This window comes from Halichondria panicea, chromosome 5, assembly GCF_963675165.1.
Source record: "Halichondria panicea chromosome 5, odHalPani1.1, whole genome shotgun sequence".
Classification (NCBI taxonomy): Eukaryota; Metazoa; Porifera; class Demospongiae; order Suberitida; family Halichondriidae; genus Halichondria; species Halichondria panicea.
In genome coordinates, this window is record NC_087381.1 from 298,662 (window position 1) to 314,247 (window position 15,586).

Below are 15,586 nucleotides of genomic sequence, written 5' to 3' on the forward strand. Positions count from 1 at the left end.
GGTTACAGAACTCCGGATAAAGTAGCGCTCTGGGGTGGGCCAGTTTCCCGACACCCAACCACCAGCTCCGGAGCCCCATGAATAACCCAAGCGCTACATTGGGTCACCGGAAGTGGTTTGTATAAAGTGGGCACTGCAGCCTTGCAGGTGCAGAGACAAGCCCCTCCCTCTCACTCTCTGGCCACACCTCTCTTGAGAAATGAAACACACAGAAGGAAGGAATGTTATTTGACACTCACAGTACAGTGCTGGCTAGAGGACCTGGTGAATATAACACAAAGCCTTAAGGAGGGTAAATCTACTCTTGTCAGTAAAATATCGAATATGACTTTATATGTACCCCATATTCTCGTACAGACAACACCTCTCCAAGCATACTATTACAATATTAAGAACCATGGACAATTTGGAGGACCCTTTATCGTACACAATTTGGAGGACCCTTTATCGTACACAATTTGGAGGACCCTTTATCGTACCTACCGGACCCTCCTGACGAGTCGTTGCCTAGCGATTGTTGTGTGTGGCACAGGGTGCACTCCATGCGTTAACGTTATGGACATCTACCACGATGAGCTGCAAACATGGACGACACTGGTTGCCATGACTCCACTGGAAAGAGCCGCTTGGAGACGTGAAAAACTGGGACGTTTAGAGGGAAGAGAGTTACCTGTCAAGTCTGCATTGTCTACGAATGAGTTCACAGCACTTACGGTGAAGGATATTGTACAAGTTACAGAGGATTCACTTGTGTACACTATATCTCTGCCTGATGGTCGTTGCCTGGGTTACCAGCCTGGCCAGCACTGCATACTCAGGGGAGTGATACCCTAACCCTTCCATCTATTGTGGTACTAAACATAATTGTAACTGAGTAGCCTGCTCTGTCTATATATTGTACACGTACCCAAGCTTACTATATAGTGTTAATATTTCTACAGGGGGTTTGTTGATTCTTCCGAATGCTCTGTGACTAGACAGTACACACCAATCTCTCCACCGGATGAAGATGGTTCCTTTGCTGTGCTTATCAAGGTGAGCAGCCAGCACACACAGTATGCCATAATGGTTATCAAGGTGAGCAGCCAGCACACACAGTATGCCATAATGGTTATCAAGGTGAGCAGCCAGCACACACAGTATGCCATAATGGTTATCTGTATGTCCTATAGTAACCTCTCTAAGTTGTACAAAGATGGACGTGTGTCGGAGATGATTAGAGCGTGGGCGGTGGGAACAGTGACGTGTACTGGATGCCGTCAGTTGTTAGATAGAGCCTCCATTGCCTCAAAGAAAGTAACATCGATATACTTATCCATACAAGTAATGGTAGCAGAGGTAGCACTAGTATACATAATACTAGATAGACACAAGTTACGGTCTTGTGTTCAAGCTCTCCTTGAATTAGAATATCTTCTGTATTTCTTTCTTCTCTAGCTTGTGTGCTTGTTACAGAGCCGTAGCTAGTAGCCATCTTGTGTGTGTATGTATAGTGACGTAGCTAGAGAGATGGTTGTACAGAGATAGGCTATTATAGACAATGGGGAAATGGCTACCATTGTGTTTATGTCTAAACTGTGTAAGTGTGTGTGTACTCTAGAATGTTTTGCAAGTGTTTGCATTATTATCTTTGATGCTCACAAAAGAGTTACGATATACATTTAAATACATTAACTTTTTACTACAGACAATTTAGTTGCTACGGTATTAGCTATCGGGCTCATAATTATAGTCAATAATGATTATTCAACTATTTGTATGTATGTAGTTTGACATCTTAAGTCATTTATAAGTTAGTACAGAAGTTCTTTTATAGCCGCTCTGTCTCAGCCTGCACAGTATTCAGTTCTCTTTGACCGTGCTGCTCTTCTTTAACAGCAGCTGTAAACTGGCGTGCATTATTCATTGGGCCCAATACTATCTCCTTGGCACCACACGTCCATAAATAACAAGTTTTATCGGTTTTGACTCGAATGTTGATATAGTTACTGTGATATCGGTACACACGGATGTTTGTAATTTCGTCAATTGGAATCAGTTTTGTTGAATCTTTTACAAAGCATGAGCAGCACGCTTTGTTGTCCAGGGCAACTGTGTACCAGATGCCTTTGCTGGTTAGGTACGTCCGCCATTTCTTTTTGTATGCGCAATAGCCACAAAGGCACCAAATGAAGAAAGGAAAAAGACCAAGCAAAATTGCAACACAACACAAAATTGGGCCGAGAATTGCTTTGGCAAAAATGAAAAGCTTGACTCCAAATTTGATTCCTTTATTACGTTTTTCTCGATTGAAAACATCGTCTAAAATTGCTTCACAAATAATCTCGTTGCCATGTTCATCCACTGGAATGGAAATCAATTCTCCCTCCATTAAACTATCCACTGGAATGGAAATGGATTCTTGACTTCCCTCCATTGAACTAGCTCTAGAACTGCCTGTGCTAGTAGCACCTTCTGTAGTAGTAGCTTCATGGAGAACAGGCGAAGAAGTTGGAGAAATAGGAATAGCAACGTTTGTAGCCATCTCTTTTCTTTGTTGTGCTAGTCTACATTGTACCATATAATTATATGTATGGAGATTTTCTTTGACTGATTGTTTTCGAGGCTTACAGTATTTTTTGACTGTTTCAAAAATGTGTATATCTTTCTGTTTACACTTTTTTATATTAATTTTATATTATAATTATTATTGTATTTTATCCTCATAACTCATCATGTACGCTAATATTCCTCCACCCACACACACACACAGCTACGCCCACGCCACCCTCTCCCAAGTTCCACCCCAGTCACGCTTCAAAGGCATCACAAGTCTAATCGAACATCCGGTGAAAGTACAGCCTCCAGCAGAACCAAACAAAATGGCTGCCCTCCCGATTATCCTGACATCAAGAGAGAGGAAGAAGCTCCGAAAGCAGCGGAGGAGAGAGGCAGAGAGAGAGAAACGAGAAGATACAGTTCGGTCTTATTGACAAACCTGAACCAAAGGTGAGTAGCTAGGGTCCGTTATCTGAGTTAAAATTTTGAAAATGGACCGGTTTTGATGTCTAACTTTTTGCGGCCATAACTTTTGTTTCGTTGGCCCCAGAACGTTAATTTTACGATTTTCTGAAAGCTTAGAGAGAGGCCTTTCAGATGATGTGTTAAAATCAAAAGTCTATTTTTGACCTGGTTTCGACAAAAAACCATGGGCTATATAGCCCATGGTTTTTTCCCGAAAATAGGAAATTCTGGTCCGTTCCAAATTTGGGATTTAAGCACACCATTTGAACGGGCTCCGTTTAAGCTTTCATAAAACCATAAAATCGTTGAATTTGGACCATTAGAACTTATGTTTTTGTAATCTCATCCACTATTCCCGGCCCTCCAAACACCAGGTCCGTATTAGCAACCTGATGAGAGTGTTGGGCAGTGAGGCAGTACAAGATCCCACTAAAGTAGAGGCACATGTCCGAGCTCAGATGGCCGAGAGACAAAGGTGTGTGGGTGTGAGTGTGGGGGGGGCGTGTGTGAGTAATTAACGACAGACTAGTACTGGGATCCTGAGCTATAGCTGTTCATGTGGAGTCCTCTTAGAAACTTGATAATGGCAGCAAACTAATACTGCACTATAATTATACAGACCAAGAGCATAATAAAAAATTAATAATAATTATTACAGTGTACATTGTATAATTATGTGCAACTTTATTCCAATGTTTTGTTTCTTTCTTTATTACCTCCAGGACGCACGAGGCGGCTAACTTGTCTCGTAAGCTCACGCCCGCGCAAAGAAGTGCTAAGAAAGTGGCAAAGATGAAGGAAGACTTGTCATGTGGTGTGCATGTGACTGTGTACAGGGTTCACGACCTCTCAAAGCCGGCAATAAAGTTCAAAGTGGATATGAACGCACAGCAGTTACACTTGACTGGTTGTGTCATGTTGTTCCCCGATGTCAACCTCGTTATTGTGGAGGGAGGTACGTAGGTCATGTGATCAGTAGTCATTGTCATGTGACTGAGGGATGGTTGTAACTTTACTATATTGACGTTCTACATGTATAGTGATATGCCCAGAATATTTGCAGTGGTGGCTATTTTTCAATCCTCAATCTCTCTCAATTTAGCATACAAATTTGCCTCTTTATAGCCTAAAATGTGGTATTAACTAATAGCTAGGCCTAAGATGTGGTTATATTGTTTACGTAGCGGTGGTTTGTACCAACCACCACTGACCAGTTGTGGGCACATTCCTGAGATTGTACACATGGTCATTGTGAATCAGTGCAATATTCCCCCAGGCTATGCCCACACACTCCCCCATGCTATGCCCTCAGGCTCGTGCATTTATTCAGTTACTTGTGTTGCAGGTCCTAAAGCACTGAAGAAGTTTAAGAGGCTCATGATGAACAGGATAAAGTGGAAGCCCAAGAAAGCGGCAGCAGGTGTGTGTGTGTGTGTGGTGTGGGCGTATATGTGTGTGTGGAGTGTGCTTTATGACATTTGCCTTTAGCTTAGAGGTTGCCCTTTATAGAATAGTGAATTTTGGGACCAAATCTTATTAATATTCCATTACTATAACAATGAAAGCACCGCGGGTGCTGATGCCTCGGTGGAGGTGCCAAAGCTACATAACATAAAAGCTAGCTTTTATACACACATTGATTATAATGATTAATTTTGCTGCATGCAGAATCCAGAATCACAGGGAAACTCAAAGAGTGGGTAATGATCCACGATGATTGTTGTTAATGCCAAAAGTTCAAGTCTAAAATTAATGGCTGCAAGTCAGCTCTCTTCTCACTCTTGCAGGTACCAATAGCTAGCGTTCTAGTGCAGAGTTAACTACTAAGTAGAGTAGCAACACTCGGTGAACAAGTTTTGCTACAGACTCTTCTGAAAAGGCTGCAATGGCATTCCAAGTAAGCAAAACTAGGCATAACTCGAGAACGAAGCTTTATTTTGCAAATCCACAAATACCAAGCCAAGAAAACATGACTAGAAGCCTATAGAAACTCCTACTTGCACTTCATTGATCCTTGAGCAGCTGAAACAGTCTACACACACACACACACACACACACACACACACACACAGAGAGAGAGACACACACAGAGACACACAAACACACTACCGTATACCTCGCTTGCGCATGCGCACCGAGGCATAACAACAATGATCTCCTCTGTACTACCTCTAATCTGTCCCCCCCTCTATAGATGATGATAACGACTCGGACGGTGAAGGTCATGTGACTAACATGTGCAGTGTGGTGTGGGAGGGGGTGGTCCACGACAGGGCGTTCAATGATTGGAGGGTGCGTAACTTCCCCACCGAGCCTCTCGCACGAGATCATCTCAAGCGACATAAGATTGAACATTATTGGGACCTGGCGCTGAGTCAGCGAATTGTGGAGCAGGAAGAGGAGGAGTCTTGATCACATGATCACATGATATAGTCACATGACATATTGGACATTATACATGACTTTTTGTAGATATCATATAATTATTATGAACTTGGTTAAGAATATCTAATTATAGGTCATTATTTTAATTTTCTTTGATTAAAATAATAGTATGTATAATTATGTAGAGGTGAAGATGCTGTTTGTTATTAATTACTTGTTGTCAATTTATCAATAAATTTGTTAAGTATCAGAATAGTGAAAGTAAATAAAAGGATCGAAGAGATAATATAATGACTGTTTTGTGGTTTTATGTGGTCAAATGTTCAGTCATGTGATTAAACTAAGAGTCATGTGATGGACTATTTCCCTGTAGATCCATAGCCGCCCGTCCCTCTCTCAGTGTTGTCAAGAGAATCCATTTCCACAACAGGTGGTGTGAATATTCTCTCCAGAACAAGTTGTGCAATTCTGTCGCCTTTTTGGACTTTGTACTCTTGTTTCGCCAAGTTGAATAGCACGACGCCGACGTTGCCACGGTAATCATAGTCAATCACACCAGCGCCGACATCTATATGGTGTTTCCATGACAACCCTGAGCGAGGAGCTGTACGTGTGTGGGTGGGAGTGAAATATTAAAAAACATAGAACACAAAATTCTCACCTACCCTCCCATAGCAACCCTCAGGTACGGCTATGGCGATGTCAGTTTTCACCAGAGCTTTGCCTTCAGGACAAATGGTTACATCTTGAGCACTGTGAGAAGGGATGGCAGTAAAAAAATCCATTATATGGACGGATTACGTACCTGTACAGGTCGTAGCCGGCTGCAAAGGGGGATCCCCTAGTCGGTAATGTGGCTTTGTCACTCAGTCTCTTCACCTGGAGGGTCTGATCAGCTGCCGGTCGCGACTTCTTTGGGGAACTGCCCATATCCACTGCAAGGAAGAGAACGATAATATTTATTACAACAGACTGCTAGCTGCAAGGCTATGCATGCACGGTAGCTAAGGAAGCTTACAGGTTTTATTCTGGGTGTTAGTATAGTCAGAGAGGGGAGAAGGAGCAACCACAGCCATCTTTTTTAGTAGAGACCTTCTTGTACGTATTGTAGAGAGTACGAGTAGGGTGGATAATTTCATTATAATATCTCCCGCCGCCTGCTAGTTGGGCGGAGCCCGACCGTCCCTGACGGGAGGTCGGGTTGCAAGCCTATCTGGGATTTGTTCTGCGCATTATGTAGTACTGCTATGAATATTATTATTCTCAAGTGGGTGTTAACCGACTTGATGACGTGAAACCACAAGGATGGCACAGCAATACTGCATGCGGTTTTGCAACTAGATGCAAGCGGAAGTGTAACCAAGCCACGTGAAAAATGCTGCAATCTGATAGGGCGCCACTATAGTGGCGCTAGAACAAATCCCAGATAGGCTTGCAACCCGACCTCCCGTCAGGGACGGTCGGGCTCCGCCCAACTAGCCGCCTGCAACTTTTTCCTTCACGTGGCCTGGCATATGGATGTGGTCAATAAGTAATTAATAGTAAGAGTATTCTTATCTACTCTTGATGTGGTAAAACTTTTCGGCTACTCCTTTGCGTTTTTTTCTCCATCAGAGAAAATACGGGAGAGTTGGGAAGAAAAAGAAGAAGCTCTTATAAGGTTTCCTATGACGTCACTATGTTCCGAAATCAATAATGGTTTTGTACTATGGCGACCTATACCATACGTAAGGCTTGTAAACACAACACGGAACACAGCAACAGAGTAGCTAGCTAGACTCTGCCTGTTCTACAATGGACAGCTCTAGGCTATGGATGTCTACCCTACTGGTTGTGCTCATACTTTATTTGGTGAGTCATTAAATAACAGCAAGTTTCTAGTCAGTATCTATAAGTTAAGTTATTAAAGTAGTGTGTTTGTGTATAATTATTCTGAATCTATTTACTGTATTACTTATTAGTACCTATATCCTGCAGGCCCCTCCCACCTGTGCCAACTATGCTGTCCTCTCAGTCACTAGGCACCCAGCTAGCAATGAGACACAACACAAGTTTTGCTCCGTGTACAATCCTGACCACACACACCTAGACACACTGTCACAGCCATCACAAAACGACTACGTTCTTGCCGTTCAAAATACTTCACTGTATGACCCGTACGGATGTGCCCCTCCCCCTTCTGACCTCGTGGCTAATAAAACACTTATTGTATTACGTGGAAATTGTACTTATAGTGAAAAAGCGTACCTAGCACAGGGAGCGTCTGCCGCCATGTTGGTGGTTGTGTATGATGAGAAGACCATGTCCAGTCCGTCGCTGAATGATAGTATAACGATACCAGTGCTCATGGTGAACAACGAGACTGGCCGTCTATTACTGGTACGTGTGTGTATGTGCGTGGGTGGGTGTGTGTGTGGGTGTATCTAACGTATATACATGTAGAGTGTTATGCAAATGCTTTGGAATGTCTTTCTGTTATTATTGCTCATTCAATGTAAATACACTATACACGTGTTTAGCCAACACTTTCACTCTTTTCAGGAGAATATTTCCACTGCTCCGCTATATTTCTATGGTTACCTCCTGCCTGCTGTGGCCTTTGACCCTAGCGCTGTCGTTCTTCTGCTGATTGCCGTGGTAACCGTGTTTCTAGGTTCATTCATCGCCAACACACCTTATGAGTTTATGAGGTACTTTCCGCATATAATAATTAAACAAGTCCATAACTTGAGTTAGGAGAATACTAGCACTGTATTTAGTAGCTTCGGTGGTTTAATTTTATTATGAAAGCCCCAAATAAGTTAAGATTGTCCAATGAATTAAAAAGATTTATCTCTTGAAAGGCCTATCTATCTAACGATGTCTTCTTTCATTTTTTTGCCAAGAAGATCTGATTTGCCCACACACCACACACCACCACCCCCCACACACACACACACCACCCCCCCTACACACACACACACACACAGGTACGGTGTACTGTTGAGGAAAGGAGAGAATTGTGACAGCGTTGAACACAATAGTGGTAGTGGTGGGCTGGAGAAGGTATCTGTTGTGGGTGTGGTCATGGGTGTGGCTTTAATGCTGGTTGTCGTGTGTGGCATGTTGCTACTCCTCTACTTCTTCTATTACCCCATGGGTGAGTCATGTGATCGTCAAATGTTGCTTTCCCTCGAAATTCCTATCTTTGAGAGCCTGTAATTAATTTTGTGTTCAGATGTTCCAATTTCAAAACTAATTGATGCATTCAATAGCTCTCAGAATTAGCTTTCCAATGGTGTGCTTAGATACATTTATAGTTAATAGTATGTTAAGTACTGTAAGGTGTACATTTCTAACATTAATTTGTTGTCCTTTTTATTCGAGACCTTGTTTCACCATTCAGTGTACATAGCGTTGGCTGCATACAGTCTGGCTGCTGTATACGCCCTCTACCACCTCCTCTCTTCCTTTGTTGCCGTCATACCTGTCGTGAATGACAAGTGTAGGTGAGTTCCAAGCAATACCATATCACCCCCCCCCACACACACACACACACACACACACACACACACAAACACACCCTCCCACACACACACTACACACACACAGACTCCCACCTAACAAGCTACCTATACTAAACTATCGTCCCAGCCCACTATTCCCTGCCACTATCCTCGTCTCTGTTGCCATAGTAACTTGGTGGGTGGTGGAACGCCACGCCCCCTACGCCTGGGTACTACAAGACATCCTTGGTTTTGCTTTCATCACTCTACTATATCAAAAGCTGAGTTTCCTCCGGCCTTGGATGGTGGCTCTGATCATGTGTGTGCTCTTCTTCTACGACATCTTTATGGTCTTTATCACTCCATTCTTCACAAAGGTATGTTCATAGTACTGATGTCATTTCTTTTAATACATTAAGAAAGTAGCGATTTGTTGCAGAATAATATAACTTAGCAATGCCTTAAGTTCAGTAAGAAATTATTATAGAGCGATAAGTATTATTGCAACTTTAACTCTAGCTGTAACCATGCGGTTAAAATGATATCGATTTTTAAAAATCATTGAAATTGGATTTTTCCAATTTCCTGTCCCCCCTCATACCTGATAGAATGGTGTAAGTGTGATGGAGACGGCCGCTCTTGGTCCACCCGGCAGTACAGAAAAACTTCCTCTTGTTTTCACTGTCATCAAGTTTATATATCCCACTCAACTTGACATTATCTGCTCTGCCTTGCGGCCATACGGTCTCCTTGGTTACGGGGACGTTGGTATCCCTGGGTTACTCGTTACGTTGGGATTGAAACATGATCTCCAGTTCAGACGAGGAAAGTGTTTCAAGATCTATTATGCAACTGCAGGCATTGGTGAGTGTGGGTATTTAGAGGGCGGCCTATTGTTGAGGATTTTGTGATCAAGGGCGACTTATTGTTGAGGATTGTATGTTTCTGAGATTGAGGGCGTCTTTAGATTGAGGGCGTTCTTAGACTGAATATGTGCATAGGAAAACTTTGGTTTTTCAAACAGGAAACGTAATTATGTAATTAGTACATGTAGAAGCTGTGAGTTGCATTAAAATGGCATTTTCCATTTTCCTTTCTCTGTGTGCAGCTTACACTATTGGGCTAATGTGCACGTACATTGCACTGACCTTTATGAAGACGGCACAGCCAGCTCTGCTCTATTTAGTGCCCACTACCCTCCTCTCTGTGGTGGCTGTGTCCTTGCTACGACGAGAGTTCCGTCTGTTCTTCACTGGGAAACAAAAAGTAATAACCTTAACTAGCATGTAACACAAGTTATGGCCGTTTAAAGATGCTACACTAGCCCGAATTTCAACTTTTTGAAAAATGCAGCCATAACTTAAGTTCCGGTGACCCAATTTGTGGTTTTCTGAAAGCTTAAAAGAAGCTTCAGTTGGTATGTTCAAATCAAATATCATTTTTTGACTCATTTTTGACAAAATACCGTGGGCTATAGCCCATGGTCATTAGCTGAAAATAGGAAATTTGGTCATGTTGCAAATTTGAAAGTTAAACATTTCATTTTAAAGAGCTCCTTTTAAGCTTTCAGAAAATCAGAAAATTATTGAAATTGGATCATTGTAACACAAATTATGGCTGTTCAAAGATGCTGCTTCACTACAGCACATAAACTGTGTCTCATTAATAAACTGCTTCTTATGATGCACTCTCATTGTTATTGAATGTATCCTGTAGTTGGCAACTATACACAAGACATTGTATGATGAAATGTACTCCTTCTCTCTTGGTGTGTATGCAGGTAAACACAGCAGCTGGTCACTGTCAGGAGGACTCTGGTGTCCGTAGCGATGGCGGACAAGACACAGACTCTGAGAAAAGTCCGCTAGTGAATGCTACTACTTAAGAATTTATGGAACTAATGTACATTCATGTTGTGTGTGTGTGTGTGTGTGTGTGTGTGTGTGTGTGTGTGTGTGTGTGTGTGTGTGTGTGTGTGTGTGTGTGTGTGTGTGTGTGTGTGTGTGTGTGTGTGTGTGTGTGTGTGTGTGTGTGTGTGTATTGTGACCATTCAGTACGTTTTATACAGTGGACGTTTTATTATAATTTATGTGCACTATACCTTTGATGACCATCATTATTAATCGCTGCTGAGTGTCTACATGTTGACTGCTGCATGCATGATCATGAGCTAGTTATAGTTATAGTAATCTTATGCAATGCTAGTTATAGTAATGATTGGTAAGTGGTGTATGCTAGTATTAAGAGTGCATTAAATTGGCCTCCTATACTACAATATTATTGTTATATATACTTTTGTTTAGACCAGGAAAATCCTGTAAGAGCTATTGAATATGGTTTCCTTGCTTTCATCATTAGAGTCCCCTATAGTCTAGACCTGTGTAGACATCCTGCTCCAAAGGGATCCACCACTACGCTATTCATGGCAGCACTTGTGCATCCCCTGGCCTGCATGCACAGCTATTGTAGAAGCTACTATGCTATACAAGTTAAACATCCTTGGTGGTTTTATGAGCACAGCCCTTATTCTGAATCACAGAACCCCCGGCCTATAGTGCTAGTCATGCATCCTTGTTATGGACTGTGTAGTAATGGCAGAGTCCTGGCTCCACTCTGGGTATATAAAGAGCTATATTGAATCATTGAAATCACCATTTAGACCATCATTCTTTTCTCTAAGTACAATCTGTACAAAGGCATTACATTCAAAAGATGATGTTCTCAAAAGAAAGAGCAGTCAAATTTCTGGCTGATGTTTTGGGCATATCTGATGCAGAACAGCTCCTAAAAGAAGATCGATTGAAGTTGCTATCGACAATCATGGAAGCATACCAGGCAAAGATCCCCTTCCAAAGTCTCTCTCTAATGACGGAGCCCCTTAGCAACCGTCGTCGACCAACCATTGAGGAGAGCGTGGCAGAAGTGGAAGCCGGCAAAGGTGGTCTGTGTTATTCCGTGAACGTCTTCTTGAAGATCCTATTTGACGCATTGGGTTATACAACGTACCATACTATGGCAACTTGCATGGATCTCGACAACAACCACATCATGACCATAGCTAAGGACGTTGTTGCAGCTGGTGACAGATATATTGTAGACTCAGGTACCGGATTTCATACTTCTGTGATTCCATTGGATTTCGAGACCGAGTCTCCAGTTCATGATGACTGTTTTTTGAAGTACAAATACGCCTGGGAGGACGGACTACTTAAGAGATACAATCTCCGCGGTGAGAGGAAAGGAGAGGGGAAATGGGAAGTATTCTGTGTGAGTGATATGGTTCCAAAAGATTTGGCCTGTTTTGAGGCCCCAATGTGTCAGGTGTACACCGATCCGAGCAAAATTCCATTCCATACGAGCATGAGAGCAATCAAGTTCCCAAACCAGAAGGCAGTTTGTATTTGCGACATGAAGCTTCTCGTTGAAGACGACAAGCACACATTCCAAGAGACGAAGTTTTCGTCGGAAGGAGAATTTTTGGATGCAGTGAAGGAGCACTTTCCATTGCTAGTGGAGGATGCAAAGAAGGCATTGACCAACTGGACACCCAATGGAGAATCTAGCATTGAATAGAAGAGACAATTGTACATTTTTATACAGTCAGTAATTTTTGTGGTTTAGTAACTATCTTTGGTATGCAAACTGAACATGTGACCTAATTAGTTTATGCCAATGGACCAAGTTGAATCAATATCATTTGTGACAAACAATCTTTGCATACCTGATGTGCAGAGGAAACTCAATGAAAGCAAATATGAGCTCCTATGTGAGATAGTGAGGGCCTTTCATGAGAAGATACCATTTCAAAGCCTTACGTTGCTATCTGTACCACTCCCAAAACGTCGCAAACCAATACTAGACGAAATTCTCAGCGATATCCAATCATTCAAAGGAGGTCTTTGCTATACAATTAATACGTTTTCGAAGTTGTTGCTGGAAGCTCTGGGCTATAACGTGTTCCATGTATTGAGTACTGTAAAATTTCCGGACAATCACATGATCACAATAGCTTGTATCAATGGAGTCAAGTATTTAGTCGAGAATGGGTGTGGTTACCCCACCCTGCAACCAATCCCACTCGATTTCAAAGATGAATCTCTGGTTTACGAAAACTCGTTTATCAAGTTCAAGTTGGTATGGGTTAGTGAAGATGTAATTGAACGACGGCAGACGTTTCTAACACCAAACTCCACCTGGCAATTTTTCTATTCTTTTAGTATGAGGCCGAGAGAACTTCACGAATTTGATGGACCAATGATAGTTGCCTATACAGATCCGAATGCTATTCCATTTCATGTCTCTTTCAGAGCAATGAAGTTTTGCAACGGAAAAGCAATTGGTATTCGTGATATGACTTTCCTTGAAGAAGGTGACAATCACATACTCCACGAGTTTCCGATCTCTTCTGAAGCTGAACTATTGGACACAGTAAAGAAGCACTTTCCAGCGCTTGAAGATACTGCAAGAAAAGCTCTGACAAACTGGAACAGCTCCTAGCAATTATACTGAAAAAATTGACTGTCATGTATTGCAGTATTAAATGGCTAATTGCATGAATGACGTTGTATAACAGATTAGAGGTTTGCTCTCGTTCGTTTTCCCGGCCAATCCTAGCAATTTTTCACGGTGCAAATGTTTTTTATTATTATTATTTTATTTTTTATTTTTTATTTTTTATTATTATTATTTAGTATTATTAATTCCCATGCTTTTTTTTGTCAGATCGTTAAACAGTTGGATAATGGCATGTCTTCGTAAATTTGCAGTTAATTCAGGTGCTATAATAAATTATTATACCTGTATGAATTATAGTGATGTTGTTTTCTTCAGATCTTCAAAGGACCATGCAGAGACTATATTTATCAACGGCCATGGCTGCAGGTACATCCTTGTTTATACTATTAGGTACAACAGATGAATGGAAAACAGAGTAGACTCTACCTGAGTGCGATCTATGGAATCGGGAAGGCAATTATTAAATGGACTCGGACAGAGTATACACTCTTAATTATCTTGTATTACAAGTGTGATGTTTATAGATAATGCTATGCATAAAACCATTTTATCCCATGTATATTGTGTAACTGTTAAGTATACCATATTAGGTAATGAAACATATGTAGGAAATAATAACCTTTAGCCTTATTAGTGGTAAATGATGTTCAGAATCTGTGTACTGTGTATGATTATGTCCTGATTTGGTTATTGTTTTACTAGCTAAGTCTAGAATGTTCTCTTTGTGTTCTGTTTGTATAAATAGCTGTTCTTATGATTTATGTTAGAGTTCCATATTCGTGAATTAAACTTGAATCTTCTCATATATAGTGCACATGCATGCATTGAGTGCACCATAATGATTTTAGATCCCATTTGAGTGTATTTAGCAGGGAACTATGAGCTATAGTACCGGTACTATAGATTGCTCTGGGCTACAAACTACAACATTGTACATTGTATTGTGATTTACAAGAAGATACACATGTAATAACATGAAAATTATTGTAGCTAAGTCCTTTGTCTAGTAATATAATAACAGAACTAGAATGAAAGAGAGAAGCTCTAGTTTCTTTTTTGGCTTTGTTCGAGAGTAGTATAGGAGACGCTCGTTTTTTGGGCAGTGTGCTGTGCTTTTTTGCTGCAAGGCTGCATGGGGGAGGAGCTGGATGTATGGAAGTGCTGGGATTCTAGCTTTGGCTTCTTCCTAAAGTTCCTTTTGCTTTGTTCAAGAGTAGTATAGGAGCCGCTCGTTTGCTGGGCTTGTTTGCTGCAAATTATAGCTTAGGTGTCTTCCTTTCGCTTTGTGAGAGTAGTACGAGCCGCTCGTTTCTTGGGAAGTGTGCTGGGCTTGTTTGTTTCGAAACTGGGGGAGGAGCTGGATGTTTCTGTTTTGTGGGTGGAGCTAAGACTTAATAGAGACCACAGATTTAGTAGAGACATAGAGATGCCAACTTTAGATATTAGTTTCAAAAGAATAATGATGCAGTTGCTAGGTTGGCTGTTTATATAGGTTGACTGTTGCTAAGCTAGTGCATTTCTAGTAGCCAATAGGTTTTGGGATCTAAATCAGTTAGAACATGTGCATTCGGTATCTATGGTTATAGTGTCCCTCATCCCTCGGGCTAAAGCCCTCGAGCTTTGGGACACTATAACACATAGATACCTCATGCCCATGTTCTAACTATAACATATTTACATTCATTTTCCAATGTACATTATGTTCTTTGGTAAGTGCTACAAAACTTGGGGACACATAATTATATACAATATCAGGCTCAAGACCTTGCATATAATCAATATAGGTATATATAAGTGTGAACTGATGAGATATTCATTTACTACTTTTGTCATTGTGTGTTCAACCGTTTAGAATACACAAGTCTTGTGTATTCTGTAGTGCATGACTCTGAATGTAATTGCAGTATGAACTAAAGGGCGACTTGAATCCGAAACTAAGTGCACTTGATCTCAGATCGAGTTTTTGCTTTTATAAAAGCGAAAACTCGGCATGTGGGCTACAGTAGCTGAATCCAGAGGAGGCTGGAACCACTTGACCTTAGCTATTTAAGGTCACTAATTGGATTTATCCAAACTTCTCTTGCAGACTACTTCACAGCTAGTTTTTAGTGTCTATCAGTTTAAAACGTTATTTTTCAGGGGGGGTCAAATAAAATTTGACTTTACTCAAAAGCAGAGATACAATCAAAAGTCTTGCT

At 41.4% G+C, this 15,586-nt stretch overlaps 5 protein-coding genes across 6 annotated transcripts; 4 read left to right on the forward strand and 1 right to left on the reverse strand.

Moving 5' to 3' along the window:
• Nucleotides 1-830: 830 nt before the first annotated feature.
• On the forward strand, nucleotides 831-5,525 carry LOC135336581 (U4/U6 small nuclear ribonucleoprotein Prp3-like). Its single transcript, XM_064532436.1, is given in 7 exon segments — nucleotides 831-1,035; nucleotides 2,753-2,941; nucleotides 2,943-2,988; nucleotides 3,378-3,478; nucleotides 3,726-3,958; nucleotides 4,349-4,423; nucleotides 5,198-5,525. Coding segments are annotated over 7 exon segments (894 nt in total). The 5' UTR covers nucleotides 831-1,003; the 3' UTR covers nucleotides 5,416-5,525.
• A 77-nt stretch (nucleotides 5,526-5,602) lies between these two features.
• Nucleotides 5,603-7,006, reverse strand: LOC135336611 (deoxyuridine 5'-triphosphate nucleotidohydrolase-like). 2 transcript variants are annotated; one of them, XM_064532477.1, is made up of 5 exons: nucleotides 6,875-7,006; nucleotides 6,407-6,545; nucleotides 6,194-6,323; nucleotides 6,050-6,141; nucleotides 5,603-5,992 (listed from the first exon to the last, which is right to left on the reverse strand). In XM_064532477.1, exons 2-5 carry the CDS (start codon nucleotides 6,525-6,527, stop codon nucleotides 5,748-5,750), a joined length of 588 nt encoding a protein of 195 aa, XP_064388547.1. In that variant the 5' UTR covers nucleotides 6,528-6,545; nucleotides 6,875-7,006; the 3' UTR covers nucleotides 5,603-5,747. The 2 variants fall into 2 exon arrangements, with proteins under 2 accessions (XP_064388547.1, XP_064388548.1); XM_064532478.1 differs by having other exon boundaries at nucleotides 6,872-6,986.
• Nucleotides 7,007-7,080: 74 nt separating this feature from the next.
• On the forward strand, nucleotides 7,081-11,003 carry LOC135336485 (signal peptide peptidase-like 2B). Its single transcript, XM_064532300.1, has 9 exons — nucleotides 7,081-7,239; nucleotides 7,366-7,767; nucleotides 7,930-8,078; nucleotides 8,358-8,527; nucleotides 8,774-8,876; nucleotides 8,980-9,250; nucleotides 9,482-9,737; nucleotides 9,982-10,139; nucleotides 10,654-11,003. The coding sequence occupies exons 1-9, from the start codon at nucleotides 7,183-7,185 to the stop codon at nucleotides 10,756-10,758; spliced, it is 1,671 nt and encodes a 556-aa protein (XP_064388370.1). The 5' UTR covers nucleotides 7,081-7,182; the 3' UTR covers nucleotides 10,759-11,003.
• Nucleotides 11,004-11,503: 500 nt separating this feature from the next.
• LOC135336584 (uncharacterized) lies at nucleotides 11,504-12,520 on the forward strand. The gene has a single exon (XM_064532440.1). The coding sequence runs from the start codon at nucleotides 11,586-11,588 to the stop codon at nucleotides 12,444-12,446; it is 861 nt and encodes a 286-aa protein (XP_064388510.1). The 5' UTR covers nucleotides 11,504-11,585; the 3' UTR covers nucleotides 12,447-12,520.
• A 19-nt stretch (nucleotides 12,521-12,539) lies between these two features.
• Nucleotides 12,540-13,964, forward strand: LOC135336585 (uncharacterized). The gene has a single exon (XM_064532441.1). It carries the CDS (start codon nucleotides 12,540-12,542, stop codon nucleotides 13,368-13,370), a length of 831 nt encoding a protein of 276 aa, XP_064388511.1. The 3' UTR covers nucleotides 13,371-13,964.
• The last annotated feature ends 1,622 nt before the right edge of the window (nucleotides 13,965-15,586 follow it).